This window comes from Corylus avellana, chromosome ca2 (assembly GCF_901000735.1).
Source record: "Corylus avellana chromosome ca2, CavTom2PMs-1.0".
NCBI classification, from domain to species: Eukaryota; Viridiplantae; Streptophyta; class Magnoliopsida; order Fagales; family Betulaceae; genus Corylus; species Corylus avellana.
The window spans coordinates 39207047-39225759 of record NC_081542.1 but is presented as its reverse complement, the minus strand read 5'-3'; the positions used below and the strand labels follow the sequence as shown (position 1 = coordinate 39225759).

The 18713-nt window shown below is 36.0% G+C and overlaps 2 protein-coding genes and 1 pseudogene across 2 annotated transcripts; 2 read left to right on the top strand and 1 right to left on the bottom strand.

The window, feature by feature from the left end:
- The first annotated feature begins 272 nt into the window (after positions 1 to 272).
- On the top strand, positions 273 to 2190 carry LOC132170354 (senescence-specific cysteine protease SAG39-like; annotated as a pseudogene).
- Positions 2191 to 4680: 2490 nt separating this feature from the next.
- LOC132170353 (long chain base biosynthesis protein 1-like) lies at positions 4681 to 14248 on the top strand. The gene is made up of 13 exons (XM_059581305.1): positions 4681 to 4822; positions 6756 to 6992; positions 7092 to 7186; positions 9461 to 9552; positions 9824 to 9917; positions 10023 to 10095; positions 10232 to 10364; positions 11753 to 11927; positions 12542 to 12682; positions 12774 to 12869; positions 13031 to 13172; positions 13598 to 13725; positions 13830 to 14248. Exons 2-13 carry the CDS (start codon positions 6842 to 6844, stop codon positions 13998 to 14000), a joined length of 1491 nt encoding a protein of 496 aa, XP_059437288.1. The 5' UTR covers positions 4681 to 4822; positions 6756 to 6841; the 3' UTR covers positions 14001 to 14248.
- An 860-nt stretch (positions 14249 to 15108) lies between these two features.
- Positions 15109 to 18503, bottom strand: LOC132171465 (U-box domain-containing protein 7). The gene is made up of 2 exons (XM_059582785.1): positions 17933 to 18503; positions 15109 to 16240 (listed from the first exon to the last, which is right to left on the bottom strand). Exons 1-2 carry the CDS (start codon positions 18397 to 18399, stop codon positions 15394 to 15396), a joined length of 1314 nt encoding a protein of 437 aa, XP_059438768.1. The 5' UTR covers positions 18400 to 18503; the 3' UTR covers positions 15109 to 15393.
- Positions 18504 to 18713: the final 210 nt, after the last annotated feature.

The following is an 18713-nucleotide window of genomic DNA, read 5'->3' as shown; positions in this document are numbered from 1 at the left end:
ATAATTCAAAACATCCTTAAAGGCACGTAGCTAGTATGGCATGTAAGTCTCTCTCTAGCATTCTCAAGAAAATGACAAATTGCAACAATCCTTGTATATAAATCTTATGCCCCATTTTGGAATTCTTCAAAACTCACCTCTACACTCACTAAGATTTGTATACCATGGCTTCCACAACCCTAAGCCATTTCCTTTGCTTGGCCTCTCTCTTGACTCTGGCCATTTGTGCCTCTCAAGCATTGTGTCACTCCCTCAGTGATGAGGAACACAACATGCTGAGGAGGCATCAAGAATGGATGGCTCATCATGGACGCATTTATAAAGAAGTGGAGGAGAAAGAGAAACGCTTTTCCATATTCAAGGCAAATGTGGAGCGGATTGACGCTTTCAATAATAATAGAGGCTTGGACCAAAAATACACATTAGTGTGAACCAATTTATAGACTTGACCAACTAGGAATTTTGTGCCATGCGTAACGGCGACAAAGGAATGCTCTCCTCCTCCAAAACTTCATCTTTTAAATATGGAAATCTCACCGACATACCGCCTTCTGTAAACTGGAGACAGAAGGGCGTTGTGACCCCTATCAAGGACCAAGAGAACTGTAGTAAGTGATATTAATTAATCATGATGATTTATTGTTTCTAATTATTAATTATTTGTTCACTTTAACTTTTTTGTTGCATAGGGTGTTGCTGGGCATTTTCAGTAGTGGCCGCTATGGAAGGGATTAACCAGCTTAAAACTGGCAATTTAATTTCTTTGTCAGAGCAAGAGCTTGTGGACTATGAAAATAAAGGAGAGGACCACGGCTGTAATGGTGGTTCAATGGATAATGCCTTTCAATTCATCATACAAAATTCTGGACTCACAACTTAAGCTAATTACCTCTATGTGGGTGTACAAAGCATTTGCAACTTGGGTTGGCAATTTTGACACGACCCACGAATTCGACATGAAGTTATCGGGTTTGGGTCATAAACAGGTCAACCCGTTTATTTTGTTCTTGACAGGTCAACCCACGGGTGACTTGCCACACCCGTTTAAATGATTTTTTTTTTAATTTTTTTTTAAAAAAGCCCACATGTGCAGCCTTTAGATTAAAAGCCCACTTTAACCCAAGCTTACTCAGCAGCCCATACGAAGCTTCCTCCTTATTCTTTTACTCCCAAAACTGCACGTTTTGTACCTTGATAAAATTGTTAAGCACTATATCAATAATGCGTGCCAGCTGATTTTACCCCCATGCAATGTGCTCCACGTGTCCAACTTTATTGAATAAGCTTCAAATCTATTTTCACTTCATCGAGAATGTTCCTGCCTTTCTCTTTTTGCAAACCAACCCTAGTCGTCTCCTTCTTCTTCCTTTCTTTTCACCCTAATTCCATCTCTTAGGTTTAACTCCTCATATTAAACCCTAACATGCCGCCGCTCGCCAGCCTCGCCCCTCTCTCTCTCTCTCTCTCTCTCTCGCGTCTCTTTCTCCCTCTCCGTCTCACTCCTTCTCCGATCTCTCTCTCTCTCTTGCTCTGATTTTGTCCTCATGTTGACCAGTTGACACGGTAGCCCTCTAATTTTGGCATTTCATGTCCAGGTTGGAGATTTTCACCCGTTTACCTAAACGGGCCGTGTACGGGTGGAGGCTAATCGGGTGGCGGGTCATTAAGGGTCGGAAACGGGTTGACCCGTCAACCCGTTTTGCCAGCCCAGTCTTGCAATGCCCAAAAGACTATTGAGCCTGCAGCCATAATAACCGAGTATGTAGATGTGCTTGCCAACGATGAGAAGGCTCTGTTGCAGGCGGTGGCCAACCAACCGGTCTCGGTTGCTATTGAGGCCAGTGGGGATGCTTTCCAATTTTACTTGAGTGGCATCCTCACTGGGACGTGCGGTACAAGCCTAGACCATGGTGTCATTGCAGTTGGGTATGGCACTACCGCTAATGGGACAAAGTACTGGCTGGTTAAGAATTCATGGGGCACCAGTTGGGGCGAGGGCGGGTATATAAGGATGCAAAGGGACATTGATGCCAAAGAAGGCATTTGTGGCATTGCCATGAATGCTTCTTATCCAACAGCATGAAATTAAGGAGAATGGTGCATGGCTGCTCCATATATATTAAATATTACTACTCCTAGATGTGGATAATCAATATTAAGTAATTTGGATAAACCTACAAATTGCATTATGCAACCTATCTTTCAATAAAGTTTCAATATTTGTAAAGTGTGATCAGAAATGATGCATTTTGTTGGCTTGCTTACTTGCAGCCATGGGTGGGGTGTGTGTCCGTGTGCCTTCCTGCAGAGAAGTACCCTCTACCTAATCTAGAGGAAGTAGCCAAGATTTGGCATGTTCAAATGAAAGGAGGTCTCGGTAATTTTTTTAGGGTGAGTTTCATTATAATTTTATAAATAAAAAGATGTGATTTTAAATAAAATCGCAAAAAATAAATTATTTGAAATTGCATTTTAAAAAAATTGCGATTTGAAAACGTAGAAAATCTACGTTTTTTTTAAAAAATTGCGATTTGAAAACTTAGAAAATCTACGTTTTCAAATTGCATGTAAGAAAATTTTTTTTTTTTTAAACGCAGAATTTTAAAGGGTAAATTGCAATTGTAAAGGTCAAACCATGATTTTTTCGAACACTTAATTGTGTCTTTAAAATTCACGTTATCGTACTTTTTGAAATTGCAAACCCAAACGGACCCTTAGAATTATAGGGTTTACAATTCCAAAGATCATTTATTTAGACCTTGTTTGAGATTGTGTTAGAAAGCTGTGCCAAATAAAAAGATAACATGTTTGGTAAAAAAAATTTCAAATGTATTTCTTTGACTTTTTTACTCTGAAAATGGTCAAAACACATTTTTGAAAAAAAATTTAAAATTGATTTCTTTTTTTTTTTTCTCAAAAAACTCTTTTTCATTTTAAAAACTTTATTTCCCAACACAATTTCAAACGTACCCTTAACATTAACTGCCTAGTAAAAGGAGTAACAAGCAGAAATGACTACCAACTTATGAGGGAAAAAAACAAAATAAGCGTCAGCCAAGAGTAGCATAGCCAGTATACCATTTCAAAATGAGTAACAAGCCGGAACTGAAAGATTTTGAGAAGTCTCTGTTTGGTTAACTTATCAACAAAAGCAGAGTAGTTCTTTCTATTTATAACCAAAAAGAAAGTTTTGACAATAAGTTTAGAGAAGTAAAGAATACAAAAGAAAAGCTTGGTGATACACGAAAATGAAAGGAAAGAAAGAGAGGAGACTTCAGCTGCATCTTATGTCACACGAAACAATGTCACCAATCAGCGTAAAAATATGAAAACCAGTATTACACAATCCTCTTCTTAAAAAAAAAAAAAAAAGAAGTTAAATACGTATGTTTGCTCAAATGAAAAAGTAAGTTCAAAATCATTCGTAGGGCTAAGTGAACAAGAACTTACCAAATTTGAAGCTGGACGACACTTGAACAAACGTACGTATATTCAGCTTTTTCAATAAGAGGATTGTGCAATACTCATTTTCAATTTTTTTTTTTTTTAGAATTTTTTCTGCAGAAACAGCGTTGTGCGTGAGGAAGAAGAAGGCAGAGTAAAACGACCATTTGTGTGTTGTTGTTGTTGTTTTTTTTTTTTTTTTTGGTTTTTATTATTATTATTATTATTTTGGTAAGAAAACTAGATATTTTGGTTCCTTAATAAGACCAAAAAACGTGGTATTTTTTTTTTTTACCTTTAGATATAATAGATGACCAGATTTAAATATTTGAAAAACTCGAATTCCTTAAAAATTAGAGGGGATCCAAATCCATAATGGTTCTAAAAGAGGCATTTAAACCAAATATCTAGTCCACCATAATGAACAAGTAGTACATGACTTCAAAGAATTTGAGAAAGGGAAGTCTTTTCAGGCTTCAGGGCAAGTATCTCTAGACCTCCCAAATGTGCCCCCACATTAATTCTTTGTTGTAGGAGAGTTGGATGTTACAGTAAACTGTGGAGGCACCTGTCCACTGCAATGGTCAGAATTCAACAAATGTAAGAAATCAAGCTTATTAATTATATCCCTTGGGGGCTTGGGGGACCTCAGATAAGGGAAATTAGGAATTAGGAAGTGAGAAGTCCCTCATGGGTACAAATGAGTACAACTATTTTAATGACTTGGAATAGACACAAATTATGAGAAATCAAGTTAGATATAAAGTATATATATATATATATACGCATGTGTATTTTGTGATTAATTTCCTTACAGTTTTATAAAAAAGTATCATATATTATGAGGGTTTAATTATTTAAATTGAAAATATAAATACTAAATTGACATTTAGAGCATTATTAGGAGCGGATCCGGATCCCTTGGAATTCTTAGGGGAATTCTAGTTTCTAAAATTTTAAGTCCAAACCATTTATTTTTATCTAAGAGTCATTATCTTGCTACGTGTTTTACTATTAATAAAATAATAATAAATTTTTAATAATATATTAAAAATTTATTATTATTTTATTAATAGTGAAACACGTTACATATCATTAAAAATTTATTATTATTTGGATAATAGCTCTTGAATAAAAATGAATAATTTGAATCTGAAATTTCAAAAACTAAAATTCCACTGAGAATTCCGAGAAATCCGAATCCTGCATTAGGAGCTTCACCAAAATAAAATTACCTACAACAAAAATAAAATAAAATTACCTTACTCTCAGCTCTGAGCTCAATCAGGCACTCTCTCCCAGCTTTCAATATCTCTTATAATCCAATTTCGGGGAAAGGACTGGCTTTTCTCATCTTCTCCATCTTCGTCCCATTCAGGTATTTCATATCTCTTTGGATTTGTTTAGTATAGTCAGTCCGATTCAGCTCCTTTATCTGAATCTGAGTTCAATCGGTTTTTATGTTTGACCATGCTGTACATATGTTTTAATTGCTTAGGATGATGGAAAATCTTGTTAGAGGCTTACTTGTACCCAAAATTGTTGTGGTTGAGTCACAAAAATAGACATGTGAAGAGGATGGTGGATCGAGAATTTGTATCTTCATTAACGTGATTTGAGATTAAGGGTTACTGGACATGGCCTTGTTCTTGACAACATTGTTATATATGTATGGATTTCTGTTTTATATGTAATTCTGTTTCATCGTCTTTTCTCAGAAATGCTTGAATTTCATGAGGAAAATATTCTAGGTGTAAGGTCAATGTTGGGATGACGATATTTGTTGGTGCATCCTGGTGCTAATAAAATTAAGGATTCCACAGATGTTTCTGTGGCTTTCATCTCTGGTAAATCTTTCACCTTGTTCTGCCCAGGGTGAGAGGGACCAGTTGGAAACTTTCGTCCCTCTGAAACTTCACTTTGATGGTTGCTTTATAAGTAACCCAGGGTGATTAGGGATTGGCGGTTTCCTTAGCGATCATTTGGGAACATTGAACTGTCTTACTTGAAGCTGATCAGCGAGAGAAATGTAGTGATGGTGGGAATTCTCACTATGCTTTGGGAGTCATTGAAAGACCTTGATTTTGATTTATCTCATGTGATTACAAAGTTTGGTTCTTCAGTTATTATGAGTGGGCTGAAGTTTGTATCAAGATGAATGGAGATTGTTATGGAATCACAAGTCGAAAAAAAAAGAATGAGTTGGCTAATTTTAGGTTCTTAGATTCAAGGAGTCTGGAAGTGAACTTTATGCAATAGGGGGCTATCATCTTGGAGAGTTCTAGTGGCTGTTTCCTTAAGTTGCTAATCGTTTTGGGTATTGTTGTAAGTGGCACTGGTTCAATGGCATCTTCCCTTTTCTTGGGTGAAGTAGAGTATGGTCCATTCCAAAGTTCATTCCCATGAATGTCAACTGCCTTTTATGGTTACAAATTTGATTATGATCCATTGCAATTAACGTACAAAAAAAAAAAACAAAAAGAAGTTAGTATAAGGAGATGGTGATTGTAAAAAGAAAGTTGGAAGGAAAAATAACGGCACAGAAATTTATTTGTTGAAGAAAAGAAATGTTGAAACTTCTTACAACCAAATAAGGGGTAAGGAAGAAAAGAAGACACTTCTGAAATAGCTATGAGCCTATGGCAAGCCTAAACAAAAACAAAATAAGGGGGTGCAACTGGAAAAAAAAAAAAAGAAAAAAAAAAAAGGAAGTGACATGGGCTTGTAGCATGACAAAATCAAAATCATAAAAAGATGTTGGAGCCACTTACAAGTCATGCGAAAATGAAAACGCTCGCAAGCCATGCAAAGGAAAAAAAATACTCACTAATGAAAAAACGAGTGGAAATTGGATACAAAAGCTAGAGATGCTGAAATTATGCAGGACTCATGCCACATGATGGCCTGCTTTAAGCAAAGCAATGAGAACAAGTGAGGTGTACTACAAATCATAATTCATTTAACTATGTTTGCCTTCTCTAGTTTTCAATTTGGCTCATGATAAAGGAATGAAATACCGACTGCGGATAAGGAGTGGAATAATTCGAAATTAGTTTTTAACTGGATGGCACCCTTGCCAACATTTGCTGGTTCTTGGTGACTGCTTTGATGATATAAGATATGGTTCTCTACCTGTAAATGATTTTTACTTTTGTAGGAATGTAAATTATGCAATATATGCAGTCACCTACCTGTGTAGTTGCATCTTACTACTTTTCCATCTTTTTTCTGTTTATAATCTTATTTTGATGTTTATTGTATAATACTTTTTGCTACCATACCAACTGGGACATCACCATAACTATATGCAGGATCCAGGTCTCTTAAGCCTTTTATTGCAGTGATGAGTATCAAGACATTGTACTTACAGGAAGTGAGTAACATTGCCTATTGATTGATGTTTGAAGCCTCTCTAAATCCCCAAATTGAGATATCCAGTGCAATGGCATCAGCTGTTTTGAAAATAGTGAATACCACTTTAGATTGGGTGACTTTTGCTTTAGATGCCCCTTCTGCTCGAGCTGTTGTTTTTGGAGTGCATATTGACGGTAACCTCTTAAACCTTAAGAGCTAACAGTGTCCTTGTCCACTTCTGGCTGATAATAGTTTGTTTAACTGTGTTTTGTCTTTTTACCTTCTGGTTGAAGGGCATTTATTTGTGGAAGTTCTTCTTTTGGTGGTCATCCTTTTCCTACTTTCCCAGAAAAGTTACAAGCCCCCTAAAAGGCCTTTAACAAAGAAGGTTTGTTTGACAGTTCAAATGTGTACTTTTTATCATGGCTGATAGTCTGCTCTTATTGATTTATTGGCCCTTAACTGCTCTAGTATTTCTTTAACATACTAAAGTTGAGAAGTCTTGAGTGTTGACAGGATATGGTATGACTAGCATATACTTTTCAAGCTGAAAGCAAAACCTTTTTATTTAACAACAATCAGCTGATCATGCTCTTCGAACAGAATACTCGGTAATCACATTTTTGCAGATATAATATGTAGAACATTTCTTCCCAATGATGATTGGTGTGCCAAAATACTATATTTGCTGCCAGTGGCGGACCCAGGAAATTCGTCCACGAGGGGCATGGTTTTTTTTTTAATTTTTTTAATTTTATTTTTTTTTTTTAAATGAATACAAAAAATAAAGTTTAACAAAAATATAACAAGCCAAATAAGTGAATAATTCAACAAAAATTTTAATTATGTTCTAAAACATGTAAATATAACTTACAATTTGTTTTGTCACGACTAGCACTAAGGCAATTGTCCTCGACGAGTCTTCATACCTTGGAATCGCTTCATGATTTCTTCATTATTGATAGTCTTGAATATATCTTTCTCAATGTAGGTAACCTAGGCATTAAATGGTGGCTTTTGTTTTACCGAGATTTAAATGATTTTATAGACCATTAGATTTAAAATGAAGGGTCACGATTAACAATTGGAGAATTTTCAATTTTTTTTCAATTGAAATTTTTTTAATTTTTTCCTAATTAAAGGAGATCTGGATCCGAATTTGCAGCCTGGCAGGCCTAACGCCTGGCCTGCCCCCTTGGCCCATGGCCTTGGACTTGTCTTACACGTATCCCCAGGAGGCATAATTTTTTTTTGTCTTGTGTGTTTTGTCAATGACAACATATTATAATTTTATTAATTTATAATATTATTTTTTCCACTCCAAAGTCCAAAGCAGGCTGCACCTATACAAAATTGTCAAATGAAAAATAGTGCATTTGAAAACTGAACTGTTCATCATCTTCAAGCTTTCAACATTTCATTTTTCTGCAAGACTGCAACATTCAAATTCTTAAAAATTTTCAAATTTCAACGGAGTATAAAATGGCCAGAGCTTGAGGAAGGGGGCATAATCATGAGTAAGAGGGGCATAATCAGGACAAAAAAAATTTTACCATACTAGGGGAGATTTTTGGGAGTTGAGGGTGGGCGGATGCCCCCCCTCAACCCCCCCTGGATCCGCCCCTATTTGCTGCAAACCTTTTTTGGAGACTTAAGGCTCCGCTTGTTAAAATTTTCTTCTTCTCTCTTTTGTTTTTTATTCTCAAAACAAAAGCATTAACAAAACACTTAAAATCCAAAACACTCAAAGCTATTTTCACTATGTCACATCTGAAGAATTTTTCAAACTAAAAACAAGAAACACTCCCCAAAACACATTTACAAACATAGCCCTTTTTTATGTGGGTGTAAATGGGTGTTATTTCATTTTATTCTCTTAATGCTGTGTGGGTTATTAATGCTTCCCCTCTTTCATGGTCAACATAAATGAACGTTCTACTGCTGCTTAGAGGAAGTGTATTTTGACCCAGAAGTTTTCTTTTTACCTTTTCTCCCCCTGGACACTTTTCCCCATTGCTAAATTCAAAATATATGAAAAACACTTTGAAAAAAAATAAAAAATATTGAATTTGGTTTAGTTTGTGTGAGTTTCCTGAAAACATTTAAATATATACCATAAATCTAGCATGTCAGAAAATGTTGATATGGTGTAGAATCCAGGCTGAATTTATAATTATGTTGAAATCTAAAATCTTGGTAGAAGTTGAACGAATAAGATGTAATGAATTTGTCACCATGCTCACTATGCCTATCTATATGTATTTTTTGCTTTTTTGCCTTTCCTCTCTTTTTTTCATCCAGGGAACAAGACCCAAGTTTTGTGATTTGTATTGCAAAAGTTTCAAAATTAGATATTCCCTTTAAAACATTCAGATTTTGCTCCGCCAAAGTTCTGTCATATAAAATCTAATCCCATCAATTACAAAACTTATTCAGTTTGGCCCTCCTACTTACCATTGTCTCGCATTGACTCTAGTTCCAACAAAGTGCCATCTGATTATTTTAATGAACCGCCTTTGGTATATATTAGTTATTAGTGGTGATATATGCTTCTAGAGTGGCTTTTATGCTTTGTATTCTGTTAGTTCTTGTATCTCCCAGTCTTATGTAGATTGTGCTCTCTTGACCAAAAACTAATGAAAGTTGTGCCTTATGTTTATAGGAAATAGATGAGCTTTGTGATCAATGGGTTCCAGAACCCCTCATTCCTCCACTTACAGAAGAGATGCAGAGCGAACCTCCAGTGTTGGAAAGGTGAAAATAGTTGTAATATTTATGCAGAGGATTTCTTTAATTCGTGTGAGACAATGCCTTTGGCCATAAATTGTTTTTTTTTTTTTTATATATTTTTTTATATAAAAAAAAATTAAAATTATTATCTTAAATGGACATATAATTGCATTTGTGGACTTTATTATTTTTCATAAGTCAAACATTTGAATAAAAACCATAAAGTGTTTCAGAAAAACCTTTAAGGTATTGAGTATTGACACTGCTCATAAGTTGCTTCCTTTTCTCCTGGCAGTGCTGCAAGGCCGCATACAGTAGTCAACAGCAAAGAAGTTGTCAATTTTGCTTCGGCAAATTATCTTGGATTGATAGGACACGAGAAGTTGCTTGTGAGGAAATGCAGTTCCTATTATTAATTTTTTTTTTTTTTTTTTTTTTCTTTTGTGATAATTTCTTTGTTTGATTATAGCCCTTATAGCAATATTTTACCTCAGGCATCATGTACCACTGCATTGGAGAAATATGGTGTTGGTTCATGTGGTCCTCGTGGGTTCTACGGAACAATTGGTAAGAGTTAATTTTGAAACTACTTTCATATGAGTCAGGTTGGAGGTCCCTTCCCTCCTCAAAACTCATGCCCCAGTTCTTCTCTGGGAAAACATTTTTCTTTTGACAATTATTTTATATTTTCACATCTTACTAGATGTACACCTTGATTGTGAGGCCAGAATAGCAAAGTTTTTGGGAACTCCTGATTCAATTCTCTATTCCTATGGACTTTCCACCATGTTCAGTGCAATTCCAGCTTTTGCCAAAAGAGGAGATATCATTGTGGTGTGAGTATACATAATCTTTGACTATTTAATTATTTTTAGTTTTTGTGGCTGTTCTATAAAAGTTAGGTTCCTTTTGGATTCTTTTCCTTGTGTTTCTATCTATTATCAAAGGAACTAGTTATACTGTGTTAAAATCAATTCTAGGAGGAAAATCATTTTTTTAATAAGTAATTCTAAGATGAAAAATCTCGTATGGTAAATTCTGGAAAAAAAAAAAAAAACCACTTGTGGTTCCAACATGGTCGATAATGAGATGCTTTTCTTTGTGGTGGGTGAGACAAAGATGGGAATGATGTTGGGGGTGGCAACTGAGGTGTCAAGATGCTAGTGATGGGATGGATGTTACAGACAGTAGCAATGATTGGTGGTGGAAATGGGGTGGCAAAAGTGTTGATGCAAATTCAGGTGTAAATAAAATAATGGGGACCGTGCATGTGTCCAAGTTTTGCTGTTATTTGTAGAAGTCAAAACTTCTGAATCAAATGGAATTTTTTTTTATAAAAAAAAAAATTGATTTTTCCTAAAAAGCTAGCCAACCTAGTCGGAGGAGAAACTGTTTTTCTACTTTTGCATACTTTATATAATTGCATTGAAACACAATCTTTGGTCACAATGTGTTATTGTTATGAAGGTGGGTGGTATGAATTACATGGCATGTGTGATTTACCCTATGTTTGGGAGTTTTGTGGAAGAAGAGAAGATAAGGAGGAAGGGAGGCAGAGGAGAAGAGGAGAAAAGAGGGAATGATTATCCCTTCTGTTGTCTGAAAGTTCTAATAAATAATAGGAGAGAGGGGAATATGTATTCCACCCATTGTTTGATTGCAGGGTAGAAAGGATAGAAAATGAGAAGTTATTATGTAAATAGACTATGGAGAGAGAGATTGGTGATGATTGTTTGTTTAGACGTCGTTGAAAATTTAATAAATTATACAGGACAAAAGGAAAAGTATAAAAAAAAATTTTAAACTTGGTCTCACCTCTTTTCAAATTTCCCCAATTTGAGGGAATTCATAAAAAAGAGCTTGGAGGGGATATGGTACCCTTCCAAATCCCCTCGAGTCCTCTCCCCCTCCCTAAAAGACAAATTCCTAATAGGGGTTATCACGCCTCTTAAAGTGGTAGTTTAGGCCATTAATTGAAATGACTAGTGAGGTGAATAGAATTTCAAAAGAAAGTAATTATGAATGTGACAATTGCTTGGGTTTATTTTGCTGATATAAGAATATCATTGAACCTTGTGTCCTGTCTTAGTAGCCTACCAGAGCTGCTTGCAACATTTATCCTGTTGCCTTTCAGATTCCAGCATACATTAGGAGTTTTTGCTGTTAAAATGGCTTGCATCAAATTTTTGCTGTAAATTTTTATCTTTAATTGTTCCTTTTTCAGGGATGAGGGAGTACACTGGGGAATACAAAATGGCCTTCATCTTTCTAGAAGCACAATCGTGTATTTCAAGCACAATGATATGGAATCCCTAAGAAATACGCTGGAGAAAGTCACTGCAGAGAATGAGCGGGCTAAGAAATTGCGGCGCTACATTGTTGTTGAAGCTGTGTACCAGGTAAACTTTTTGTGCATTGTGCATATCAAAATTTCACCTCTTTTGTGCATTTTCACACAACAATTGAGCTCGACTTTGTGAACAAACATAGGAGGCACCTTGATGTATTGGCTCTATGTTGCATGCTGCAGAAGATGTTAGTTTCTTTATGTATGGCATAAATTCTGGCAGTAGAAGGAAGATGGGCAATTACAAATGGATGAGCGTATCTTTAAATGATGCAATCTTTCTAATTGGCTTGTTTGCCATTTTTCTCCAGTTCCAGAGAGAATTGAAAGAAACATAGCTTTTATGCTCAAAGCATAAATGCTAAAAGTTCGTCATTTGATATATTCTGCTAAGGTGCTATATATGATTACTTATATTATATGTATATAAGAGAGAGAGATTGCATTAGCTGCTAGAACTCCATGGTTTTGATCAAACTTGATAAACTAAGGTTGAGTGTGGTTTCTCTGTGTTATTGTTTCTTAATTTTCAATTTCTTTATGTGAGCAAGAGGATGATGGGATGAGGATATGGCCATCGCTCTCAAACTTGTCTTTACTAATGATATCAGTGTTAATTCTATGCTTGTAAATCCACCGTGCTATATTTGATTCCAAAATTTACAGAATTCTGGCCAAATAGCTCCCTTAGACGAGATCATTAGATTGAAGGAGGAATATCGGTTTCGTGTTTTATTGGATGAGAGCAACTCATTTGGTGTGCTTGGCAGTTCTGGAAGAGGTCTCACTGAATATTATGGGGTTCCGGTATGTTTTGAAAGGTTAACCAATCCCCTTTTTTTCTAAAAGTAAATTGAGCCAATTGCTGTTTGTGATTGATGGTGGTCTGGCATTGCAGATTGAGAAGATAGATATTGTAACTGCTGCAATGGGACATGCATTAGCCACAGAAGGAGGATTCTGCACGGGAAGTGCCAGAGTCATTGATCACCAAGTATGCAAATTATACATCATAGGAATGACATTCTTGTAAATGAACTATTGTGTTGATAGGATGGAAGTCTTAACAAGACAAAATTGTATCAATTATTATATTTTCATATATATTCCAGCCTTTAAGTTACTAATGTCTCAGTCTATGCTAATTGTTGGCAGCGATTAAGCAGTTCTGGATATGTTTTCTCTGCTTCTTTGCCCCCCTATCTTGCGAGTGCTGCAATAACTGCTATTGATGTCCTGGAGGAAAATCCTGTTCTGTTAAAGAAACTGAAGGAAAACATTACTCTATTATGGAAAGGTTGGTTCTATTTTACTGCTAAACAGGCTTCAATATATTTGTAAACAATAAAAATACCTTACATTGGGTGCTGAAGGTTTCTTAGTTCAGTAATGCATAGGTACATGAAACAGCCATTGATAGGGCATTACTCTTTAGAGAGAAAAGCTTTGTCAGACTTGATATCCTTTTTATAATGGGTTGCATTAGGTCTGTGAGGCCATTGGTATTATTCGTATGGATGTACCAGTCACTTATACCTTTTAGAAAATCTGCTCAATGTAGATATTTGTCTTGGATACATGCTTATTCATATTAAATCCATTAAACACTAAAGTTTTTGTTCTATACATATGATATACCAAAATCAACCAAAAGCAAAAATTACATGCTTGCTAAAAGCTGCCTCAACACCTCTTTGATCTCAATATATTTTGTGACCGTAGGATTGTCAGATATACCGGGCCTCTCGATAGCAAGTAATGTGGAATCCCCCATCGTTTTTCTCAAATTAGAGAAGTCAACAGGCTCCGTGAAAAATGATCTAATTCTTCTTGAAGATATTGCTGATCGAGTAAGAAAATAGTTATCTGGTTTATATTCACAATTTAGGCAAATCAATTTCTTTAGTTTCTATTTTCTTATTACTGAATGCCTTTTTTTCTTTTTTCTTTTCAGGTTTTGAAGGAAGACAACATACTTGTGGTGGCATCCAAAAGATCAACACTAGATAAATGCTGCTTGGCTGTTGGAATTAGATTGTTCGTTTCTGCCGCTCATTCAGAATCTGATCTGCGGAAGGCGTCTGCATCATTGAAAAGAGTTGTGGCATTGGTGTTGAGGAGTTAAACTGAGTGGTGCATGTCAAATCTCTGTGAACCTGCTCGACCATTGTAGGCTTGTGTAGATGGCCTTTATTTTTTAGACGATTTTGATAATTTATGTAGTAATTCTTGTTTGATTATTTTAGAACTTCAGTTTTTGCTCTTTTAACTCCATCGAGTAGGGTTAATACAAACTTGGAAGTGTCATGCTTTTGTTATTGGGTGGAGAATTGGGATATTGATTGTAACAAATGTAGAGATTATGATTTAATTCTTCCGGATCTCCTATACTTGTAATTGCACTAATGAGGACGAGGAAAAGATGATTACTTTCAATGCCTTTGCTGTGGATGCATTCTGAAAACTGCATTTTTTTTTTTTTTTTTTTTTTTTTTTTGTGGACTCAACTCCGAGTTCTAAGTGCCACTTTGATTGGGCTATGTTGAATTACTTCAAATAAAATTTAGAAACTACTTCATAATGAACCTACAAATTTCTTTTTTCCTAATGGGTTTCCGGAACTGTTTGAGCAATGAAGTTCGATTCCCGAGTATAATTGCCTTTGGAGAAATTGCAGATAGGAAACAAAAACAAAATGGAGTTTGTCATAAGACTTGACTAATGTGGGGCTTTAGTTAGTTGCTAGAATAGGTATTTAATATCATTAACCCTTTTAGTCGGTAATACCTAACACCTAACAAAACAGAAAAGACGTTTTGAAGTTTTCTTTTTTCTTTTTTATTATTTAAACAAGTGTTTAGGTAAAAAATACAAGTTTTGTGTTTTTAAGAGTGTTTTCTAGTCAAGTAGTTTGTTATTTTAAAGTAAAAGTTTTAACAAGCATATTCATTATCTGAAAGAGAGAAAAGGTCATTCTACTCACTGTAGTTGGCATTGCAATTTTGTAAACTTGAAAAGGTCATTCTAATGTGATTTCAAATCAAATCACCAAAAAAAAATAGTATTTTTTAAAAGTTGAAAACTACGATTTTACTCGACGCTCAATTATGTTTTAAAATCACACGTATTGAAATCACAAATCCAAACGAACTCTAAAAGTGTCGGGCACTGATCTTAGATTGTGTTTGTACCCATCAAGGAAGACAATTGCAAAGAGGGTAGAAGACCTATGGTTGAATCCTGAAGGTATACACTTATGTATTCATCAAGTAACCTAGTTTCCTATGCCTCAACATCATCACAGACATAGATCCGTGTGAAAAGGGCAAGAATGAGTAACAAGCTTTTATGATTTTCATTTTTCTCCATTATTTACAACATTCATACTGCACAACGAGTGCATCTCCAAGGCAAGGAGTTGATGATCATCTCCTCCCCCCACCCCCCCTATGGAAAAACATCAATTTTCCCACAAATGCTTCTCAAATCATCTCCCGTGGAAGAGCCTGAAAAAACTTTCAATAAGGCAAGCTCTTAGAGCTTGTGCTGACCACAAGAGCCTTCAGCTTCGAAGCGTCTGCAGCAGGATTGGCTCGTCGCGTTATCATTTCCATGTTCTTATTCAAACTCTGCTTCACCAAACTCTTCATCATTTTCTTCCCTTCTTGAGTCTCCCTTCCATTCAAGGGCGAACCCATCGCAATCCTTCCGGTCTGCGGCCCGGAATGCGGCTTCATATTCGCGTGCCGCTCATCTTTGAACCATTGCAGTAGCTTCAGCGCCCTCTTCTGAGCCAGAGGGCTCCCCAATAGCGCCACTTCAAGAAGCACCGGCACAATCCCCGACTTGCACATTTTTTCCCGTTGGGCTGAGCTCTGGTGAGCCAAAATCATCAAAATGTAAGCCGATAATTCTTGGCATTTGGGTTTATCTTCCCACGTCAAAATCTCTATCAAACACTCCGGCACATTTGCACTATTTTCCATTTCCTTCTTCCCCATTAACGGCACCACCAAGTGCCCCATTATTGCAAGTGCTTTCTCCGAAAGTGGTTTCGATGTGGAGAGCATCAAGAGAGTGTTTACCAACCCGCCTGAGACAAGAGGTCCAGCGTGGTCCAGCACGGCGGAGAGGTTGTATAAAGTTCCTAAACATGGCTCTTTGGTTTCGACAGTTGAAGCTGACTCCAGAATGCCTTTGAGAAACGGGAGAATTTCCGATGAGGCAAGAGGGAATTGGGTGTTTGCAAGAGAAGACAATGATAAAAGCAACTCTGCCATTTCACGTCTCGTCAATTCATCGACGGCATCAATGTTCTTTGGCAGCTTGGATAAGATTCCTGCCTCCACCATCACCGCCTTGTTCCTGAGCAGAGAAAGAACAAAGACCAAATTTAGGAAGAATATTTAGGGGGACAACCTCAACTTGTTAAACAATAATGACAAATTGAAACTTGAATCAGCCAATCAACCAAACTCAAAATAATATCATAGTGGCCCATTATTGATTAGGCCAATTAGAAGGTTAGGATTGAGAAATTAGGATTCTTTTCGGTTCAGTTGAACTGGATAATATATAATATCCCGTTAGTTATATTTAAGGAGTATTTTTGTCCCCTCAAAAAGTGAAAAGACAAAAATACCCCTCAAATATAACTAACCAAGATCTTGTTCAAGAATTGAGGAGCCTCGTTTAATTAAATGAGTCGGATTAAAATTGACCTATATAATTTCATACACATGTTTCGACACGACCCGAACCCAATACGAAAAATGCAACAATTAGACCTGGTAATTTTTTATACAAACCCAATATGAAATTAGCATGTTATAATTTATAAGTCTAACTTGTTTAATTAAATAAGTCAGATCTAAATCGGACACGCATGCTAGGTATGTAAGTGCACCCAATTATATACAAACAAATTAAATAAAGAATACAGAATTTAAGGAGATGAAATCAGTAAGATCTGTTTTGGAAAATGGGGAGTCAACAAATGAAGTAGTTAATCATTGTTGAAGGAGATTATATGGAATCTTAACTACTACACTACCAGTTTAATAGGCTATAATTTTCAAAGACAAAGATGTCGCTTCAATCGACACTGTTCCCCCCTCTAAATTCCAACCACCGTGGAACTTAGTGGCTACAGTCGGCGCACTTCGTGCCCTTCAAGATTCAAGAAGATCACATTTTCTCCAATAATTCTTGATTATTCAAATAAATAATGCCCATCATATTTTTTATTTTTGTAAAAAAAGAAAAATAAAAAAGGGTCTGAAATATGTCAGAAAGTACGTAAGCTTTAGTCATGTGTGGGTGCTTTGGTGGGCACTGTGATCCCTGTGATAACTGATAAACCCACGGGTGAAGCTATCATGGTCGGACGACTATGACAGCACTTCTCTATATTGCTGCACACACTCATCGTTGCCTATTTTTTTTTTTGTAACATTTATTTCCATTCATATTAATTAGGATCACATCCATTTAATCCCTTTAAATTATCACTTTAATAACAATTTATCTTTTAAATTTATCTCCAAACTATTAAAACAATGATAATATACCCAATTTTTTTAAAAATGACGAAATTATCCTTACTAAAATTAAAATAAAAATACTAAATTTTAATTTTTTTTTTCAAATTTTTAAGAGTATTTTAGTCTTATTAAAAATTTTATAGGGGTAATTTTGTCATTTTGCTAACATTGAGGGTACTATTGTTTTGGTGGTTTTGGAGGTAAATTGTCATAATTGATAGTTTGAGGAGTAAATTGTCATTAGGGTAGTAGTTTGAAATGGGTTAAGTAGACTTTACTCTAATTAATTATGAAAAATTGGGTTCCAAAAATCCCAATGAGAATTATTTGCCCTATTTTGGGTTCCAAAGTCAAAAATAAAAAAGATTAAGGAGAATTAACAGAAAATACCAAAAAAAAAGCACACTGCAGGGACCATACTTACTAAACTAATTATAGGGAATGTAAATTAAATTAATTATTTTAAAGTATATATATATATATATATATATAAACAAGTAGAATAAAAACTTACGTGAAAGTTCCATTAGCAAGCTCTATCAAGGCCGTGACAGCCACGCGCCGGCGAGCCGCCACATCGGAATCCACCATAGCAACCAACACCGGAATAACCCCGAGCTCGGCCATCAACTTCCTTATCTTCCCGTCATCTCTGGCAAGCTTCCCAATATCCTGAGCCGCCTTCTCCTTCTCTTCCCAGCTCCCAAAGTGAAGCTTCTTCACCGACCTTTGCAGCGCCGCCGACTCATCCTCCACGCTCTCCCTCTCCATAACTTCCTTATCAACACCTTTCATCATCGTACGCTCTACATCAAACGATTCAAACCCATCTGACGGCTCCCGTCGCTTCCGAGCCGCCGCTTTCGATCGTAGGAACCTCCGGATTCGAACAAAGAACCGAAGCTTCATGTAGCACAACAACCAAGAAGAAGAAGAAGAAGAAGAAGAAGCATGCATGGTTGGACTTTGAGAGGGGCACATAGTGAAAGAGAGAGATTGAGAAAATAGTTATTGGGTTTGTTCTGTAACTCTGACTTTTATGGAGAGAATATTATGGGTGTGTGTGGGACAAGGAAGAAGAAGACTTTTTTCTGTGCAAAAAGAGAAAGGGGGCGCATAGCACATGCAGAAGAACAGATATTTAAGACGACGGATCATGAGGAGAGTATATGCCCATAATGCCCATGCTTAACATCACTTTATTACAACATTATCATTTTATATTTTATATAGGATCAACCTAATTAACGCCGTAATTTGTGTGCTGAATTTCTATTAGGTACGCAAATTGTATA

Bases quoted from the DNA above. Each gene is read 5' to 3' on its own strand.
- LOC132170353 (XM_059581305.1), top strand. From the start codon at position 6,842: ATGTTTGAAGCCTCTCTAAATCCCCAAATTGAGATATCCAGTGCAATG. The intron at 10,096-10,231 runs GTAAGAGTTAAT...ACATCTTACTAG, and splicing joins TGGGTTCTACGGAACAATTG to ATGTACACCTTGATTGTGAG. The intron at 12,683-12,773 runs GTATGTTTTGAA...CTGGCATTGCAG, and splicing joins CTGAATATTATGGGGTTCCG to ATTGAGAAGATAGATATTGT.
- LOC132171465 (XM_059582785.1), bottom strand. From the start codon at position 18,399: ATGTGCCCCTCTCAAAGTCCAACCATGCATGCTTCTTCTTCTTCTTCT. The intron at 16,241-17,932 runs GTAAGTTTTTAT...TTCTCTGCTCAG, and splicing joins CTTGCTAATGGAACTTTCAC to GAACAAGGCGGTGATGGTGG.